This window comes from Girardinichthys multiradiatus, chromosome 1 (assembly GCF_021462225.1).
Source record: "Girardinichthys multiradiatus isolate DD_20200921_A chromosome 1, DD_fGirMul_XY1, whole genome shotgun sequence".
In the NCBI taxonomy this organism is placed as follows: domain Eukaryota; kingdom Metazoa; phylum Chordata; class Actinopteri; order Cyprinodontiformes; family Goodeidae; genus Girardinichthys; species Girardinichthys multiradiatus.
In genome coordinates, this window is record NC_061794.1 from 4,853,410 (window position 1) to 4,873,063 (window position 19,654).

General features: G+C 39.5%; 1 protein-coding gene across 2 annotated transcripts in view; it reads right to left on the reverse strand.

Moving 5' to 3' along the window:
- ap4b1 (adaptor related protein complex 4 subunit beta 1) overlaps positions 1-18,717 on the reverse strand; it is a 40,524-nt gene extending 21,807 nt beyond the window's left edge. The window contains exons 1-12 of one of the 2 annotated variants that reach the window (XM_047377184.1): positions 18,669-18,717; positions 18,390-18,510; positions 17,131-17,355; positions 16,915-17,045; positions 16,301-16,448; positions 12,995-13,280; positions 10,719-10,817; positions 9,152-9,263; positions 7,685-7,768; positions 7,443-7,546; positions 1,251-1,458; positions 862-1,176 (exon numbers count right to left, since the gene is read on the reverse strand). In XM_047377184.1, coding sequence (XP_047233140.1) covers positions 862-1,176; positions 1,251-1,458; positions 7,443-7,546; positions 7,685-7,768; positions 9,152-9,263; positions 10,719-10,817; positions 12,995-13,280; positions 16,301-16,448; positions 16,915-17,045; positions 17,131-17,355; positions 18,390-18,502 — 1,825 coding nt within the window. In that variant the 5' untranslated portion in view covers positions 18,503-18,510; positions 18,669-18,717. The other variant, XM_047377176.1, reaches the window with a different exon arrangement.
- Positions 18,718-19,654: the final 937 nt, after the last annotated feature.

Consider the following 19,654-nt stretch of genomic DNA (forward strand, 5'->3'; position numbering starts at 1 on the left):
GTTATAATAAGACAGTCAAGGTATCAATTCCCTGTACTTCTGGACTATCAGTTTTTTTTATTCTAATAAATATATTTTTACTAAAAAGATGTTCTGCAGTAATCGGATATGAGTTTACCTCACGATAATAAAATAAAAAAGTAAGTGTGTTATTCAGTGTTTAGTAGTTATTGTAAATGAATCATGTAGTTGTAAAGCAACAACTGGCCAGATGCAGGTTGGGAAGAGATTTTATGTGAAATAATGATTTAAACGTTTCCTGCTTATGGATCCAGTGCAAATTAAGGAATAATGAGAGGAATTATTCAACTGTATAACTCTAAAGCAGCTCGTTCTCTATTAATTATCAGTTGAAACAAAAGAATATTTATTAGCCAAAAGTCTTAAAGTGTAAAGGAGTAGAGCCATCTGCTGGAATGAAAATGTATTGCAGTTTTCTTCACAACTTCCCTACGTCATTAGTCTCATTTAAATAAATAGGCCTTGGCAATGGAAAAAGTACAGAATTCCCTGGAATTACTATTACCCATGTAAAACAAATCCTGGGGCTTTTGGTGGAAAATGGGCTTTAATATAACATTAGCCATCATTTACTGTTTGATAAATTTGGCTATCTGAACATTTGTGGGCACATTGAGAGCTCTGAAATTTAATTCCCAGATGGTCAGTTGTCACTTCTCTGAGTGGGAGCACATCTAAAGAATCATACACACTTCTACCATGTGCCAGGACTTTCCAGAAAATTCCACAAAATCTCTATTTCATCAAGGATGAATGTATTTTACAAAATCCCAGCATACATTACAGGACACGTAACAGGCAAAACATAAAATTCAAGAAACTCAATATGTTATTGCTTACCTGAATTAACAATTTCAAGTTGTCTACAGTCCAGCTGGTCCGGAAGGTGTGTGTTTGGTTTGGGAATAGAGACCAGGTGTTCTGGGCTCCCTCTGCTAGCTGACTCTGTCTCTACTGAACAATGCTTCAGAGGCTCCAGGGTGTTAAAGCTGCTCACCCACTGGTTAATGGGTTCAGTAGGGCGGCCAATCAAAACACCCATAGAGGGGTCCGATGTCCGACCCTGGAGAACATTTCGTGTCTCTTCGATCCCACAATGCAGCAGGCGGTAATAGAGCAGAGCCTGGCCTCGCACACACATGTCTCGCTCCTCCTCTGGAAAACAGAACTGTTTTTGTTACCAGTCATCATTTTATCACTCCCTCACTTGGCTACTCACAGACACACACCTATACAGTAGTGCAACAGTCTTCCCAGCATGTCCTGAGTCTCAGCGGGACGACACAGAAACAGTTTCATGGTGGATGTCAGCAGCTCCATCTTCATTTCCAGAGAGGTTTCACTTCTCACTCCATCGATAAATGTTTCTAATGTGTAAGGGGCACTGGAAACACGCTCCCCATACATGCCCAACAGCCACAGCAATGCCTGCTTGCCCTGATGGATGATAAGGTTTACACTTAATGGATTATTTATTTCCATATAGACTGAATTATCTAATACAGTACAGATCAGACCTTAAACTTATTCTGGGTAGTAATTTGTTTACTGTTTCTGAATACTGTACAGTTATTAAAACTAGTATAAGAGAAATGTGCGACTAAGATTATTTAAAAAAATTACAAAATATGCTTACATATTTGTGCATAAAAATCAACAGCAGGCTATTTACAAGAAATAGAAAAATGTGCAAATAACAGCAGGAATGTAAGCACTTGAATTTGAGCTTGTTGGTAGCAGTGAAGGCTATAAAGTCTAACAGCTGCTGGGAGGAAGGATCTGTGATAACGCTACTTTGTGCATTTAGGATGCAGCAGTCTGTTACTGAAGGGCTCTCCATTTCTGCAACAGCTTCATGCAGGGGGTGGAAGACATTGTCCAGCAGTTATATTATTATTGCTATCTGTCTCCCATGACCTGCACTGGATTGAGGGGGCCTCCTAGGATAAAGCTAGTCTCAGATGTAGAGAACCATTTTTGACCATCCACCTTTTGCACAGAGATCCATGTTTTTGAAGTTGGAAGACCTCTTTAATCTTTAGCTCCCTCTGACAGTTTTGGGTAAGTTATGTTTAAAAATATGGTGGTTAAGTTTGTTTACATTCTACTGTCCATTTTTTTATTCTATTTGTTTTTATGATGCCAGCCTGGCATAACTAATTTTATTATGTGAAATAATCAATGGGACAATTATGACCCAGATTTCCATCCATTCACTGTTCAATAAAGCTTATAGTTAAAGTGGCTTAGGTGATCCTGAGCTATCTCTGTAGTTATACTGCTACAGGTTTAGGCTGCTGAAAGACATAATGACCACTTTTCCTCACTCTGCTACATTCTCCTACTACTCTCCAATTTTGTGGTATTTGCTGTTTTTTTGATTTTTCACTTTATGTTCTCTCTCTTTTTTCTCTTCCTAGAAGCTAAACGCGGCCTGGCTCTGCGTTTAGCTGTGACACCTTCCTGGAGGGGGACATCGGCTGAGCTGCTGCTGCCAACAACCTATCGCTCACCTTATACAGATGATACACTTGGCCCTGTCTTTCAGTGTTTAACCCTGTCTCTCCTAGACATACCTACTGGCTGAGCTTTTACTGTGACTAACTGTATGTGCTCTCTTTCATACTCTAGTCATACTCTAGACTTGACAACTGTTTCAGAGTTAATCTTCTTAGCTGTCTTTCTCTCCTAGATGAAGCCACTAAAGAAGCTTCTACTGCAGTTAACTTTTAACTTTTCTCATAAAGTTCTCCTGGCTGATCACACTGAGCCTGGTCCTGCTGGAGGTTTCTTCACTGTCGCTATATGCATGCTCAGTATGAGGGATTGCTGCAAAGTCAACAACACAATGCAAGTGACGGTCCACTGTCGCAACATGCTAGTCCAGGAGGAGGGAATGCTGCAAGTCACTGACTCGATGCAATCTGCTAGGTTTCCTTAGATAGAAAAACGTTTTAACCAATTTGAATAATAAATCAAATTTAACTGCATTGTTTGTTATCTAGGATTAATTGGAATGCATGTACTTGACTTGGAATCTGGATGATTTGACTGGATTGATGTTTGTTATCTTTTGTTTTTAAAGTTTCTTGAGACGATGTTTGTTGTGAATTAGCATTATATAAATAAACTGAACTGAATTGAAAATGTTTACACTTATATAAAATGGTGGAAAATATCCTATCAAATTAACCAAATAACTGATAACAAAGCCCTGAAACAGAAAAACTTAACATTTGAGTGAATCTGATCTAGATAGTCTCACTTTTGTAATGGAGACTGGGTTCTGCATTACTATGATCAAATATGCAAAAAATGCAAAATTGCATTCTCATTTATAAACACAGGATCAACAGCTTCCTGGTTTACAGCAACCAGATGAGAAATAGGGCTTGACACAATACTAGGAAGGCACACAATATGCAAAAACGTTGGTGAATGTTGCCATAACGATATGACTTGGAACAAACAAATAGTTAAAGAGTTTCAGTGTCTTTCTATTAGTGTTTAAAGCAAACATAGAACTCAATCAATAATCTATCCCTTTCTTTGAAAAAATTGCATGGTCAAATTGAGACATATCATGCAATTTTTCTCCAACAAACCCAACACACTACAATCCTGCAGGGATTGGAACATAATGTGCACCTCGTCTAAAACAAAATGTATTTTGAGGCAGAAGCTGAGCTGTTTGCAGACAATTGAGCATTGCTGTGAATGTGAGCTTCAAAGCCTGTACCTACAGTAATTTTAAAAGAAAAGAAGATTAATAACAAGGTCAAATTTGACCAGGGACATCATGTACAAAAGGAGCCGTACACACAAAAATATGGCATATGTTCTTTTCACCACACAACTTTAAATAGTTCAAGAGTATTTTGAGCAAGCGCTTCTCTTCTTTTCTCCAATCCGTCTGATCAATATTCCCCCGGTAAACATTATCACAATTGCAGGGTATTTTACACCCAAATATGTTATCAATATGGTCGCATATTTGTGACCATTAAGGCCTTGGAACAGAACAGTCCCAGAAAATATGGAAATGGTTGGCCCCTGTAGTGCCGCATAGTCTCCAACAAAGTATCCGATGCCTTGATGTCTTTTTTGAATAGGTGTGATAAAAAACCTAACAACATTTTTCCAGCTAAATTCACGCCAAACATTAGAGACTGTAGTAGACCATTGCGTTTGACATATAGTTTCCCAATTTTTGTCTGAGATCTGCATATCTGCATATTACCCTCTACTTCCCATCTTCTCTAAATATATATAGGGTTGGATTTTTTACCTTGTTGGAAAGCTTTATATAACTTGGATATTAATTTGTTGTGTGAACAAGATTTGGTCAGTGTCAGAAAAACCTGCAAAAACCCCAGATCATTTTTGACCCATTCTGCTTTTATGTGCTGATCAAAATCGTGTCTAACCTGCAAGTATTTGTAAAAATCATCCTGACCTAAACCAAATATATATTGCAGCAGTTCAAAACTCACGAATGACCGTGGTTTGAACTCTGAATCATAGGCACACCACCTTAGGATGCTAGACACTGGTTCCAACTTGCAAATTTTTATGATTTCATTCCAAGTTTTCAATATAGACTCGATAGAGGTTCGTCTTTCATATTGATATTGTTTTGTAATCCTCTATCGGCTAATATGGCCGTAATGGGGATTCTTTATATTACAGACCCCCTCTACATTTTTCCATCCAGCAGAATAAGTGGATGAACACAAACAAATTAGGGGTCTAAATTGTGCAGCATAATATTCTCGAAGACAGGGAAATCCCAATCCTCCCTTCGTTTTCATTAATAGCAATTTTTGAAATTTAATTCTGGCTTTTTTATTTTGCCAAATATATTGTGTTAATATTCTAACCCAATCATCAAAGTATTTTTGAGCTATCTAAATTGGGATACACCGAAAGAGGTACAGAAAATGAGGAAAAAACATTAATTCTAATTGATTCCACTTGAGAACTTAAATTCAAAACAGGAATGTTACTCCGTCTTTGCAAATCTGACCTTATTTTGGAGATCAGAGGATTGTAATTAGCTTCAAACATTTCGGACCAATCCTTTGTCAGAACACTTCCCAAGTATTTAATACTTTTTGATTACCATTTCCATTTGTAAGCATTTTTGATCTTTTAATATAAATTTTATAGCCTGAAAAAAGACATATTCACCTAATTAATTCATTAATTTAGGAAGAGACTGAGTGGGATCTGCCATAAATATCAAAATGTCGTCAGCAAATAGCGCTAATTTTTGTTTCCATGATGTAAGCATAACCCCTTTAACTTCTGTCGTTTGTCTTATCCATCCCTGGTTTTCTTTCAACACCCTACAGATCTCAGCATATTCCCTCTGTTTAGTGATGATGGCTAACAGGTAATTGAGGTCGATGTTGTCGTGGTTGTCATTCCACCTGAATTCCTTCAATCCCAAAGCTTTGTGTACCAACGTCTCTTTTGTCTTAAATCTCAAAAGTGTGACCACGATGGAGCGAGGTAGGGCGGTAGCTGGTGGCCGAGAGCCAAGCGAACTGTGTGCTCACTCAATTTGCAAATCTTGTGTTTCTGCTGGTAGTTGGAGACCTTCTCGAAGGAGTTTTTCAACAAAACATAACATGCTAGTAGAATATTTTTTGGCCTCTTCTGGAACTCCATAAATCTAAGATTATCGCGTCTGCTTTGGCTCTCCATTCCCACCAGCCTTCTGTCAAGTCTCTCATATAGCTTTAGCATCTCTAGTGCTACATCCTCCGAGTCTTGAATCCATTCTTTAGCCATTTCGATCCGACTTTCAGTTTCGTCCAGTCTTTTACCGACAGTTGATATGTCTCCTCTCAGTTCTTCGAACTGTTGCCTAATCTCTTGGCGAAATTGTCTTAGTTCGCCATGTTAAGAGCAAAAGTTAGCTAATGTCAGCTAGCCTTGACCGCAGAGAGTAAAGCTGGTCTGCTTCACTTCGAATATTCCGGTTTCGAGCAAACAAAATGCATCAAGTGGCTTCCCCCGTCGCTATAAAACAGATTCTTGACATATTTCTTATTTAAATGAGGGTTTTGATGGGATTTCTTGGGTACGGTCGGGAGCTCTTTACTGTGCTGCCGACATAGCGGATGGTCCCACCGGATGTCTACATGAACTTTTTCTTAACGTAGGTAATTCTTCTGGACCAGGGCTTCTGGGTTTTTCTGCCCTGTCTTCTCCTGCCCTAGTCAGTCGCAACAATTGCTGCTCACATTGAGCCAGGTTCTACTGAGGGTTTCATCCTGCTAAAAAGAAGTTTTACTTTCCACTGTCACCGTATGACTGCTCAGTTAGAGGGATTGCTGCAAAGTTAATGACATGATGCGATCAACTGTTCACTGTCACTACTAGGGGTGTAAAAAATAATTGATATTTTGATATAAATCTATGCAAAAACATGTATAATTCAAAGATACTCATCAATATCACCTGACCCATTTTTATCTTCCCAAGTTGCCGCCCTTCTTTAGACAGTAGTGCTGCAACAACAGGACACTCAACCCCTCCCTTCCCTGCAGCTGCTCATCTGCTCATGGCAGAGAATAAAACAGCGAGCTGCTGCAGGAAGTTTAAAACCCACGCTAACATGGAAACACTGGAGAACACTGGAGAAGAAACTTCTTAGCCGGCGAGGCAAATGCAAAGTTGTGGTTTGGGAGGAACTTAATAACACTTCTTCTAAGTGTTATCTTCTCTCATTATCTTCTCATGTTTTTTCTAAATGGGTACTGATATTGGTTCAGCACTATTTAATGCAATGAAAATTGTTGAACATAATTGTTATTTCTGCTCTTTATTTGAAAGAACCCTGTGCCTTCGAGGAGCCTTGTCGAAGCATCTTTGATGGCATTGAGTATTTTTCTTAGTATTGGCAGCGAGGCTCAAAGTGTCGTGGCAACCCTTGTTCAGGAGGAGAGATTGATGTAAAGTCAATGACTCACTGTAATGAACATGGTTTCCTTAGACTGAAAACTCATTAAAAATTGTTAATTGATAAACTGAACTTGACAGCACTGACAAGGATGAAATTGGAATTTATGTACCGTACTTTTAATTTGTCAGTATGATTGGATTGGATTAACTATATGTTTCTTCACATAAACTGGATTTGTTTTTGTCATGTAAATAGTTTTGAGATGATATATGGTGTAATTTGCAGTGCATAAATAAACAGAATAAAATGTATTTTATGTGATTTCTGTTTATTTGTTCTAATTTTGGTTGTGTCCATCCCAATGGTCAAATCTGGATGTTTTGCATGTTTAAATTCAATAAATCAAGATGATTTGATTTACTCTGAGGTATCACAATGTTCTCTTGCTCTGTTAGGGTCATGTGAAACTTAATATACAGGATGGCAGCAATATTATTTAAGTTCTGACCTGACTATCTTGCAAAACGTCTTCACAGCCCTCCAGGGCCAAAGACACAGCATCACTGCACTGAGGACACACCCAGACCAGGTCACATATCGTCTGCACCACCGCTGAGGAGAACAGGGTGAGGAAGGAAGAGAAAAAGAAACAAGAGGAGCATTTTATTATAGAGTACGTGGCTGTGATGAGGCTACTCTCCGAAAGGATGATAGTGATTATTTTTCTGAAAATGCTTTTGGGCTGAATACCAGAAGTTATTTGATCCTGTTTCAGCCCAAGCAGCCCAGTGAGTATCTCCAGACATTTGTCACTGTAGCTTCGTCCGATGCGACCTGAAGGAAAGGGCAAAAAGAGAGAAAGAGGATATATGAGATTAAATTTAAAACCAAACTAACACCACCTTCAACAGCTTTCATGTCATATCGATCTTCTTATAAATGTCTGGAATTAAAGTACAAAAATGTTATTTTGCTGCATATTTGTTTTAATAGAGAGAAGCGGGATGGTTTTATCCTGTGATTACTGTAAAATGAGAGAGATCAGAATTCTAGCCAAGGTTGATAAAAAGTAATGTTATTGGAGGTATTAAAAACATGGTATATTTTTTTATTTAGCAGCAGGAGGAATACTACATCAGCCTCAACACAGCAGTCATGTTGCTTAAAGAAAGCTCCTGCACGGTTTACTATTATCTTTAAATAATGGCCATGATATAAATATGCAGATTAATGGCAAAATATCTAATATGGTTTCAGCAATGGAAACACACAATGAAAGCACATACCTCTTTATTATTGCTAAATGGCCACATCCCAGGGTGCCCAGGGTGGGATGGATCAGCAAGACTCTCGGGGGCTAAGCAGAGCGGAGAAGATACTTGCTGATCCATCCCACCCTGGCCACAGCCACTTTACTCCACTGCCCTGCAGCAGGAGGTATAGGAGGTTCAGGGTTCTGAAGCCTCTCTGAAACACCTTCTATCCCCTGGGCAACAGACTGCTGAATAACACTACGCGTAATACATTAGGGATGTGTGTGTCAGACTTAGTAGTTAGTGTTTTATTTATTGTTATATTGTTTTTATATCATATCTATGGTGCTTTATTTATGCTATTTATAATTTTTTGCACAAAAGTGAGAGTTTTTCTAACTAATTTCATTGTAAACACATGGTACAATGACAATAAAGTAATAAAATGAAATGATTCAGACTACCTACCATTCCATGCAAAACTATTGGATTCGCTCTGGGATTTTTTCCCATTGAATTGTACTGTAAAACCCATCAGATCATTGTTATGCTCGTTGAAAAATTGAATATGATGTATTTTGTGCATGCGTTACTCGTTGAAGGGTCAGATTAACTGGGGTCCTGTGCAGAGCAGCCTTATTGTGTATTTTTTGACAAACAACATTTCCAGACCAAGACATCTTGATTGTTGGTCCATTTTTTAAAAGCTTAAACACAAAACTTTGTTTTTGGTTTGTTATTTGTTTTTGTTTTTTTAAATGTAATGTCTTTAATGTAATTGAAAAGCTCCACCAACCATCTAGGGATGGTTGAATTTAAAATGGCTATAAATCCTGTTGCATACACACTTGTAATGATAGTGTCTGCTTTAGTTAAGTAAAGCTTCATGTGAGCGTTGTATAAACCCCTTGTCACAGACACCTAATGAAACAAGTGTGGTGTGGGTGTGTTTGTGTGTTTTTACCAATAGCTGAGATTGCAGCCTGAGCAGTGTCAGTGTTGACATCAGTGCAGTATCCCTTCAGCTCATCCAGTATCATTACAACATTCTCATCATTCACCAGCTCTACCAGCACCTGAAATAACATCAGCTCTCTGGTTAATATGCTGCTGTCCAAAATACTCAATGCGAGATATACGACAGATCAGCCTTGTTGTTTTCTTCAACGAAGACGTACGAAGAGGAAAAACTTGATGTCATATGGAAAGTTGGCTGCTAAGCTAACACACTGACATTAATACAAACAAATGTCTAAATTTAGAAACATTATTTAAAAGAGAACTTTGACTTTACTTCTCTTGGCATTCATCCAATCTCTTATTGAATAACTTCTGCCTTACCGGATGCGACTTTAACTTTTTCCAAAAAGTAATTTTGCCAGATTTGAAAAAGGGAGTAAATATGTTTTTCTAGTTTATTATGTGACTTATTTTGATGTAAAACTCTTCGGATATCAGCTGTGCCTGCAGCAGCATAATGGCAGTCTGCTAAAGAGAAGCTGTTGGACGTTTTCCAGAGACAGAATAGGAGTGATGAGGAGAACGTTAATCCTGCTGTCTGGACACATGAAGTCATGAATAAACTACAAAACCAGGAAGGTTGAGCCGACTCCCGGTGGACCAGATCGGTATGTTGTCATCTGTAGTAATTTTGGTTGTCATATGAGATGAGCATTTTGTTGGTGTTTAGAAGAGAAATTCATTTTCTGTAGTGTCTTTATGTTTAGAGACGTCATCATGATGTTGATGTACACAAGCAGCATAGCTGAATCACCAAGAGCAGGAGATGCTTCTCTGTTTCACTCGCCCCATTCCTCCTTCATACGTAATGTCTGTTTTAAGGATAACATGGTGCATTATTTACATCTGCAAGTATGCTCCTAACATGTTTATCTGCTTAACTTTAGTTTGAGGGGTATCTCTGAGCTAAAACCAGCCTCAATGCTGGAAGCGGAGGATGCTGCTCAGTAGATGTGACAGATACTCGTCGGTTTATGGATATTCACAACATTTTTTAAATTCTGGCAAAAATTACAACATTTCAGCATTTTCCAAAAAAAACAAAGTGAGCAAACTAAAAGAAATGTTCTTTTGCAGAAGGTAATGCAAAATTTACCAACCCCTCTATACAGCTCACTGTGCTAGCAATGTAGGTTTGGTCATTTTCTATAAATACTAATGGTGTTTTAAACATCCAGTTCAAAATTCGATGAAAAATGTTTTTAACATACCTGTCTTTGTTCAAACTCATCAAAATGTTAGATATGTGCTTATTTTAATTCTTTCTTCATCAGTAGCTCTTCCTACCTAATACTTTTGACATCGGAGATAAGTGGGCTAATAAAATAATGTCCCTCTCAAAATGGAGGATATATGAAGCCAAAATACAAAGAAAAAACTCTGAGACCTCTGGACAGCCTAGAGAACTACTGATCCAAATCACTTCAGGATTACAAGAATGGTGAGTTCTTTGAAGGAAAGTATGAAGAAATAAGGGATGACCAAAACCTTGTTTGACATAAAAGCCTTACCTGCATCTTCCTCCGCTTGATGTAGGCCGGCTCAGCGTAGCTACAGAAGAAACGTTTGTAGTGCTCACCCAGCAGGCCAGGGACAGAACACAACAGCAGCTACAATGACACAAAAACACTTTAATATTTGGTGGGCATGGCTTAATTCCTCCACAGCGCCCCCTAGAAGCAATAAAACAATCAGCCCCAAACAATGCTTTGACCGAGAATTATGAATACATATGTAACTTCTCTGGGCCTACAAAAAACTCTTTTGGAGTTACGGTCCAAAACCCACAGGAAGTCTGCCATTTTGTCTCTTTTACACATGTTGTATCTGAGAAAACGATTCAATTCAATAAAGACATATTTTATTAATCCCAAAGGGAAATTAAATGTTGTTGTAGCTCATATCATGCAGGTTTTTTCAAAGAGGTGCTGTAGATGCTGATGGCTGTGGGCAGGAAGTATCTCCTGTAGCGCTGCGTCTTACAGGACATCTGAAGAAGCCTCTGACTGAAGACACTCTGTTGTTGTAGGACAGTATGATGAAGAGGATGCTCAGGGTTCTCCATAATGTTCTTCACTTGCTGAAGAATCCTTCTTTGTACAATGATCTCCAGAGGTTCTAGAGGAGTCCCCAGAACAGAGCCAGGCTTCTTTATCAGCTTGTTGAGCTTTCTTAAGTCCCTGGCTCTGATGCTGCTTCCCCAGCAGATGATGGCAGAAGAGATCACACTTTCCACAACAGAGTTATAGAAGATATGCAGCATCTTGCTGCAAACACTGAAGGTCCTAGGCCTCCTCAACAAGTACAGTTTGCTCTGTCCCTTCTTGTAGATGGCTTCACGGTTGCATCTCCACTCTAGTCTGTTGTCCAGGTGAACACCGAGGTATTTATACTCCTCCACCACCTCCACTTCTTCTCCCATAATGGAAATAGTGTTTGACCTGTTCTTGTTTCTCATACAATCTTCAATCATCTCCTTTGTTTTAGTCACGTTCAAAATGAGATGATTGTTTCCACACCATGCCACAAAGCGGTCCACCATCTTCCTGTACTCAGCTTCTTGTCCATCTCTGATCCACCCCACGACTGCAGATGACAGGAGTCTGTCTTATACTGGAGGTCTGAGGTGCTACTACAGCTCTTGACTTACATACTTCAAAAAGACTCAGAATAGTCATGAGGCATGCTGAGCATTTTTCTGCACGAAAGCATGTGGGCGTGGCCAAGCCTCAAAATTTTTTCTCACTCATTCAAGTTTCCATCAGTGTCTAATGACACAGAACCAGTTGTAAATGGCCTGAATGTATATAGCGCTTTATCAAGTCCCCAGAGACCCCAAAGGGCTTCACACTACAATCAGTCATCCACACATTTATTCACACACTGACAGTGGTATACTAAATTGTAGCCACAGCTGCCCTGGGGCCGACTGACAACAGAGAGGCTGCGATACACAGGCGCCAGCGAGCCCTCTGACCACTATCAGCAGGCAAGGCAGGTGAAGTATCTTGCCCAAGGACACAACTGAGACAGACAGCCTGGGGGTCCGGACCGGCAACCCACTGCTTACAGTGGTTAGTGAAACTCCTACCACTGCCGCCACCATCGCCCTGACTGATGTTGAGTCCTATTCTGAACTTTGTCTAATATTGCATCATAATTACAGATGACATTTTCATAATACTACAGGACGTCTTCATTAATTCTTCGCCATCAAACAGGAAGTGGCTACAGCTTCCATCAGGAAGGTCGGAGTGCTACGAAATTTTGAACTGAAATTTCTTAGCTGAACTGAAACCAACTAAATGTAATCTCGAGGCTTGCTCACGCTACCCCCTAGAGGCGAGGTGCAGAATGGATTGGTGGGTTTGCTGGAGGCATGGAGGCGGCGATGTGGGACGCCTGCTGTAAAGACACAGGTCGGAGCGACGCTAAGCTGCGAGGCCAGCCCAATGCTGCTTGCAGCTTTAATTTACTTTGTATTTTTAAAATATTTATGCAAACACAAGATTTTCCCACTGACAAAGAAAATATGTGAAAAAATACAAACAGTAATGAACTATATTGAGTTTTTAGTCCCCAAGTATAAACAGAGCCGGATGATGGGTTAAATCATTCAAATTTATCATGCATATAAGGTTTTACAGGGAGGATTTGGAATGCAATTAAAATGCAGTAATTACAAAAACATATTTTATACTGGACTTTGGAAAACTGTTTGGAAGTAAACTATAAATAAAAGACAGGTCAATACTTTTTCAGCAATACAGGAATTCTCTGTACAGACCTGTATGTGACAGAGGGCTGTAAACCTCATCTCCCTCGAGCCACTCCCACATGCAGCCAGCAGAGGTCCTCGTACTCTCTCCAAGGCTGCCTGACTGACAGCAGGAAGGCTGGAGCAGAGGCTCAGGAAGAGACAGAGGGTGGCGGCCATGACAGGAGGGTGGGGGCTAACCAGGGATGAATCCAGCAGGGAGAGGATGTCAAAAAGCTCATCTTCTGACTGGGGCCGGTATCGCTGAAGGACCCTCAGCACCTCTGACTGGCCCCAAATATCACACTCCTTTAGCCTGAAAGCAAAGATTCAATATTTTAAATATGACACTGTCCAACTGCAGCTCTGCTCACTATTAAAGTTCACTGAGGATTCATCGTGGGCTCTGTCTTGTTCTCCTTGTAAATATGGCTTTGGGGTTCCATTATTTCCACATTTCTTTTCGCTGCTGTGGAATGATAACGAAGTACAAATCTACCTACCGTTGAAAATAGAATTTCAAGAATCATTGAAGCCTTTATTGAAAGGCTCAGAAGACATTGAAATCAAGCTTTATACAGTTAGCAAAACAAGTTTTTTCCAGTTTTATTTCTGCTCACTTAGACTACTACAATTCCTTGAATGTAGATTTTGGTCAGTTGTCCCTTTGTGGTTTGCAGCTGGTATAAAATGCTGCTGTCTGACCAATGACAGGATTGGGAAAGCATGAATAGATGCATCTCAATAAATAAGAATATTATGAAAATATTAATTATTTTAGTAACTCAATTTCTTTAAGAGACACACAGTATAGTGATTTATTAAACACAGACTGATGTTTTTTTAAGCCTGTATTTCTGGTATTTATGATTAGTTTTCACTTACAGCCAATGAAAACACAACATTTATGATTAGAATAAAAACATTTTAATACAGAAATATGAGTTTAATGAAAAACTGTTTTGCACCTACTTAAAGGGTGCTATTTTTTAAAAGTTATTTTATTCTGACAAACAAGCCTCATCAAAACACACATCCTGACTTGGGTACAGAGTGCTGTACCCAAGCATATTAATGGTAACTTACGTGTATAGAAATGTATGGTAGAAAAAGATTTAAAAAATAGAAAAGCTACAGGGATAACTGAAGCTCTCCCAGAATTTGGGCAAAAACCACAAGGTGTAGACTGCAACTGGACCCGGAGCTTCAAAGGTCAACATACACAGCCGCAACATTCCTTGTGATAAGCCACTCCTGAACAGAGGCAACATCAGAAGCGTCTTACCTTGGCTAAGTAGATAGGATTGGACTGCTGCTCAGTGGTCCATGCCAACAAGCACTAATTCCTCCAAAAGGAGCCCTGACCAAGTACAGAGAGTACAGTACAGTACATGGACCCTCACCTTTTTGGACTGATATATATTCAAATTTTCTGATAAGCAAAGTAATTCAGTCAGGGCCGAACTTTGATTTAACCTTAACAACTTGGAGGCAGTTAGGAACCGAACCAGGGAGGCATAAGGAGGAGGAAATTTATGTTTCACCGCTTTAACAGGAAGGAAGCCGTTTTGTAGTTTGTCAGTTTCAGCTTTAATTAGTCTGTCTTCTTCCAGTCAGCCAGAGGCAGAATAAATGATGTTCAGGGCTGGTTGAAGTCTGCTGCTGTAAAATCTCTCTGATAGGAGGTAGTTTGGTGCTGTTGCTCTCTTGATCTATCCTGCTCTTCCCTCAGCTGCTAATGGAGGTTTATGACCAAAATCCAATTTCCTGCTGTTTTCATACATACAGAACTAGAAAGATTTCTGTTTACGTTCATCATTTGCTTTTCTCTTCTTCTTCTTTGTATATTTATAACCCGTTTTGCTTATAGTTGTCTGTGCTGATACTTTCTTCCAGCTGATATTTTTCTTCTAGCTGACCGAGAGGGATTGATGTTTTTAGCTTTCTTTAGGGGTGGATGACTTGCTTTCACACGAAGAGCTGAGGCAGGTTATTAAAATCTAATGATCTCTCTTACAAATACAGACTCATATATTTAGTTGGGGTATATAATTGTTTTAGAAATACAAAGTTAAAAGTTTTCATTTAATTGATCTAAAAAAAACGTATTTAACTGAAAAATAACATCCTTTAATGGTACTTAACCCATATATAATGCTAAAGACATGGTAAATAATTTCAGGAAAAACTACCATTGTTTTGACTCGGTCTCCATTCAGAGGGAGATTGTGGAACAGGTGACCCAGTATAAATACCTGGGCACAGTTACTGACTCTGGGCTGAATTTTGAGGCTAACTGTGTGGCAGTCTGTAAATGGGGCCACCAGCGTCTGCACTGTCTTAGGAAACAGGCTGCATTCAATGTTGACAAGAATCTTATGACCATTTCATCGATCTGTCATTGAATCTATTTTGTCTTTCTGTCTATTGTCTTGCTTAGGAAATGCTTCAGCAAAAAAATAAGAATCAATCATATTGTGAAATGGGCTGCCAGGCTTATTGGGCAGCCACAGGAGAGCTTTGATTTGCTCTACACCAATCAGCTGCAGAGACTGAGCTGCAGCACAATCTGCACACCCTGAAACACCTCTTTCAATACCTGCCATCAGGACAGAGGTTGGTGGTTCCAAAATGTAGAACCAAGAGATGCAGAGTCAGTTTTATCCCAACAGCAATTGTGTTTTTTTTAATAATATGTCTCACCACCACTAGAGGCTGTTTGTTTAATTTTTACTATTTTGTACTTTGTGTACTGTTGAATGTCTGTGTTAATGCCCCTCCTGTACTGCAGCCTAATTTGCCACAAATAAAGATGAAGAGTGTGCTGTATATTGGTATTCTGCTTCCCTTTAGTCTGATACCCTTAAATAAAACCCATTGCAACCAGTTGCTTTCAAAAGTCAATGACTTAGTAACTAGAGTCTACATGTATGTAATTTAATTAAAGAATGATTGCAGCTGTTCTGTGAAGGCTTAAAGGTTTGCTAGTGAGCATTGGTGAACAAACAGCATCATGAAGATCCAGAAGATCATATCTACTGTTGGATTATGTGGAAACACAGCTGTTAAATTAGTTTCATTTGTCTGACTGTCAAAAGGAGGGTCAGCGTCTGATTCAGGGGTCACAGCTACATTACAGTGTAGCTTATTAAAGTGATGAAGAACAGATTGCAATATATTCAAACTATATTGTGATATATGTTTTAGGACATATTGCACAGCCCTATATTTCAGATGTTTGTTTGTAAACAGGTTTGACAACCATGTAGAATTTTCCTTGTACTTCACAATTATGCACTAACTTAATAAAACACAATGCAGTTTGTTTGGACTAACCTGTTGAGGAGGTGATGAGTGATGGGCTTGTTAATAACAACCCCCCCTTCCTCCTTCAGGATCTCCTCCAGAGCTCGTAGACAGTTTACCATCACCACGGGGTCGGGGTCCCTCAGCAGGCTGTACAGCTCGTTCACCACCGTGGCATCTAGAGGATATTACAAACATGAGGTGTCTGAAATCTTAACATCACCATGATGAACATCACTGTGCTGTAATTTAAACCACTGATGAGCAAATGACTGATTGTTCTTAAAGTCCAAAGTAGGTTTGAAAAGAGCAAGTGCCGGCAAAGTAGTTTCATAACTGGTGGTAAAAACAGATTTATGATCAAATGAGTCTAAAATCTATGAACACTGGCGCCACCAACAGGCTATTGTTAATGTTTAACAATATCAGTCACATACATCTAAATTGTCCAATAGCTTTTTACTAGTCATCATGGATACCTCCTCAGTCATTTCGCAGAATGGTTTCTTTCTTTAAAAGAATTGGCACCAATTTTGGTAGAAAGAAGGACCTCAAATCATCTCCCACTTATTCTGGTTTGTTTTCTTATTTTTCTGCTTGGTTTTGTTTTCCTTTTCTTCAAACAGAAGAAATGAAAAATCCACCTATTTCTGAGCCAGGTTGGAGATTGTGCAGTTTGGCCCAGCCAAGAACAGCCACCCGTCGGACACAAGCTGCTCTGTCTCTCAGCCCCGCTGTCAGGGGTTGCTCCACGTACTCCACCAAGCTGGGCAACCTGCCACACAGACACAATGCTCTGAAATCTGTCCACAATGCTGTGAGGCTCTTGCTCAGCTCCATGCATCTCTCTTTCAGCTTGCCTCAGGTTGGTCATGCTTCTCAGGGCCAGGCTGCGGACCATGGGGTTCGGATCCAGGCAGTCTTTCCTCAGAGTGTTGACGACCAGCAGGGACAGCTCTGGGTTTAGGTGGGCGTAGCTACACAGAAATATGTATACCAGTTTCTTCTGGACCACATCTACAGTGGCGCAGGCTTTCACCATCTCACTGAACAGGTCGGAGACATCCACACCCTGAGACATGGCCCTGAGGTGGAGGAGGCGGGTCAAGAATTGAGGCAGAAGTTAAAAATCAGACAGTTATCATCATATATTCTTATAATAATGTAAGTGTGAAGTAGAAGGAATTTTATACAAAAGTTTTCTGTTTTTATTGTTGCAAATAAAAGCCTGAAAGGTGTGGTGGTGCATTTGTATTCTAGTGCTGCTAACCCCACATGATATGAAGACATCATCCCTACAGTAAAATACAGTTGTGGCACCATGATGCTGTGGGAATCCTTTACTTCAGCAAGGAAAACTGTCAGAGCTGATGGATGGAGCTAAACACATGACAATCCTTGAAAAGGCATATTTATGTGTTGCTAGGAGCTACATCTAACTGAGACACTGTAGCAAGATTTTAAAACTGAGTGACTAAGCTTGAGCTATTTAACAAGGGAGAAAAGACAACAAACTATTGTCTTTAGATGTGCAAACTAGTTGGCAGAAACAGACCCAAGCTGTCACTGTTCAGATTGGTATTTATAAAAAAAATCATGAAATCCAGAAGACCATGTATAATTTTTCTTCCACCTCACAACCATGTGCTACTTGGTACTGGCCCATTACATAAAACCCCAATAATTAAAGTTAAGGTTTGCGGCTGTAAACCACCGCAACTAATAGCGGGCTTTGGTATAATAACATAACTTAATATAGAACAATAGTGGTAATGCATTCAAATAATCCACTGAGAATAACACAGGCCATTTGAACAGAATACGTTTGAATAAACATAGCATCAGGGGTGCACAAAGAAATCATTTTGGATTTAGATCAGCCCTGACTGGTGATCAGCCAATCAGAAACCCCAAAACTCAAAATCAGTAAACTTAACAAACAAACACTAAACGTTTAGCCCTTCCTGTGTTCCGTGTGGTTGTTTGTTCTGTGCTTTATGAAGCACATACTCGGTTTTAATGTTTAAGTGAAGAGGGAGACTGGGTCTGCGGGGCCCAGCTGTGAACCAATAACACCGGCCCTGCAGATACGGCAGGTGAGTGTGAGTCGGAGATCCACCTGATGACTTTGAGCACGGTGTTCCGGTACCGCAGAGGGTCGGACTGGATGTTGGGGTTGGACAGAGCCCTCCTGATCTCTTTCACCGTCTCCTTACCGCTCAGGTACGGCATGATGATAACTATAAAGACATGAAATATTAACTCTTTACCACCTTAACAACCGAGTAACACAGGACGCACAAACACACGATGGGTTAAGAACTAAATCATAACCAAACAGCTCTACAAACTGCTAATTTTAACCAGAATAAACTGTATAGATGCCTGGTTTATTTACATCCCAAAGCTTCCGCTTGATTCTTGTGTAAATCGAACTCTTTTTACATTGCCATCTGCTGTCCTGGAGTGGAATTACAACATCATCATTTTAATTTTATTTTATTGACATTTATAAGACAGAATCAAATTTTGTTCACAACATTAATCAAAACACGTGTCATAATACAAACAAGATGTCAGGGAATACATAAATCAGTATTTAGGCATAGGGGCTTTTCAAGGAGTATAAATGCTGATCAGGAGCGTAAATGGAGTCATGTGTGGAGCAAATTCAGCTTCATTGACAGCCTCGGTTTGTGGAAGTTGTGGCAACACAACAAACAGTTGTTAATCCACAACATTTATGATGAGACGGAGAGAAGAGGAGAGCACCGTGTCAGGTGCTGCTGAAGACAGGCGTCTCTGGTGGAGGCCTTCGGTACTGCAGGCAGGCGCTATCCAGGTAGAGGGAGAGAAAATATGGAACAGTGCAAGTGGCGCTAAGCACTGTTGCTGTTCAGATAAAATATTATGGTTATGAAACAAGGAACGAAAAAAACTCACGCTTCAGAAAATAGCTGCATGTGTTCAGCTTGCTGTAATGATATCTGTATCACTGAGATCATCTCATAGGCCAAGAAGTCTAGATTCAAGTAAGGTTTTCTAAAGAACTGATTATTTAAAGTGAATTACATAAACTAGGTGTCATTAAATTATACAATGCAATTTCCAAAAATTTTTAAAACATATACAAGAAATTCTTTTATTTTTATCCATCTTATCTATAAAGTGTTGTTTAGAATCAGTCTAATTTGCTTTAACTGTTAAATCAGTATTTTAAATGTAGGTATTGACAAACCCTGGCCCCCCTGGTAAATTTGGTCTAGAACCGCCTCTGCTCCTATTCCGTATTAACTGTAGTTTATTACGACAGAGTATAAGGGCTAGTTTAAGAGTTTTTTGTTTTGTTTTCAAATTACGAGAATAAAGTTGTAACATTACAAG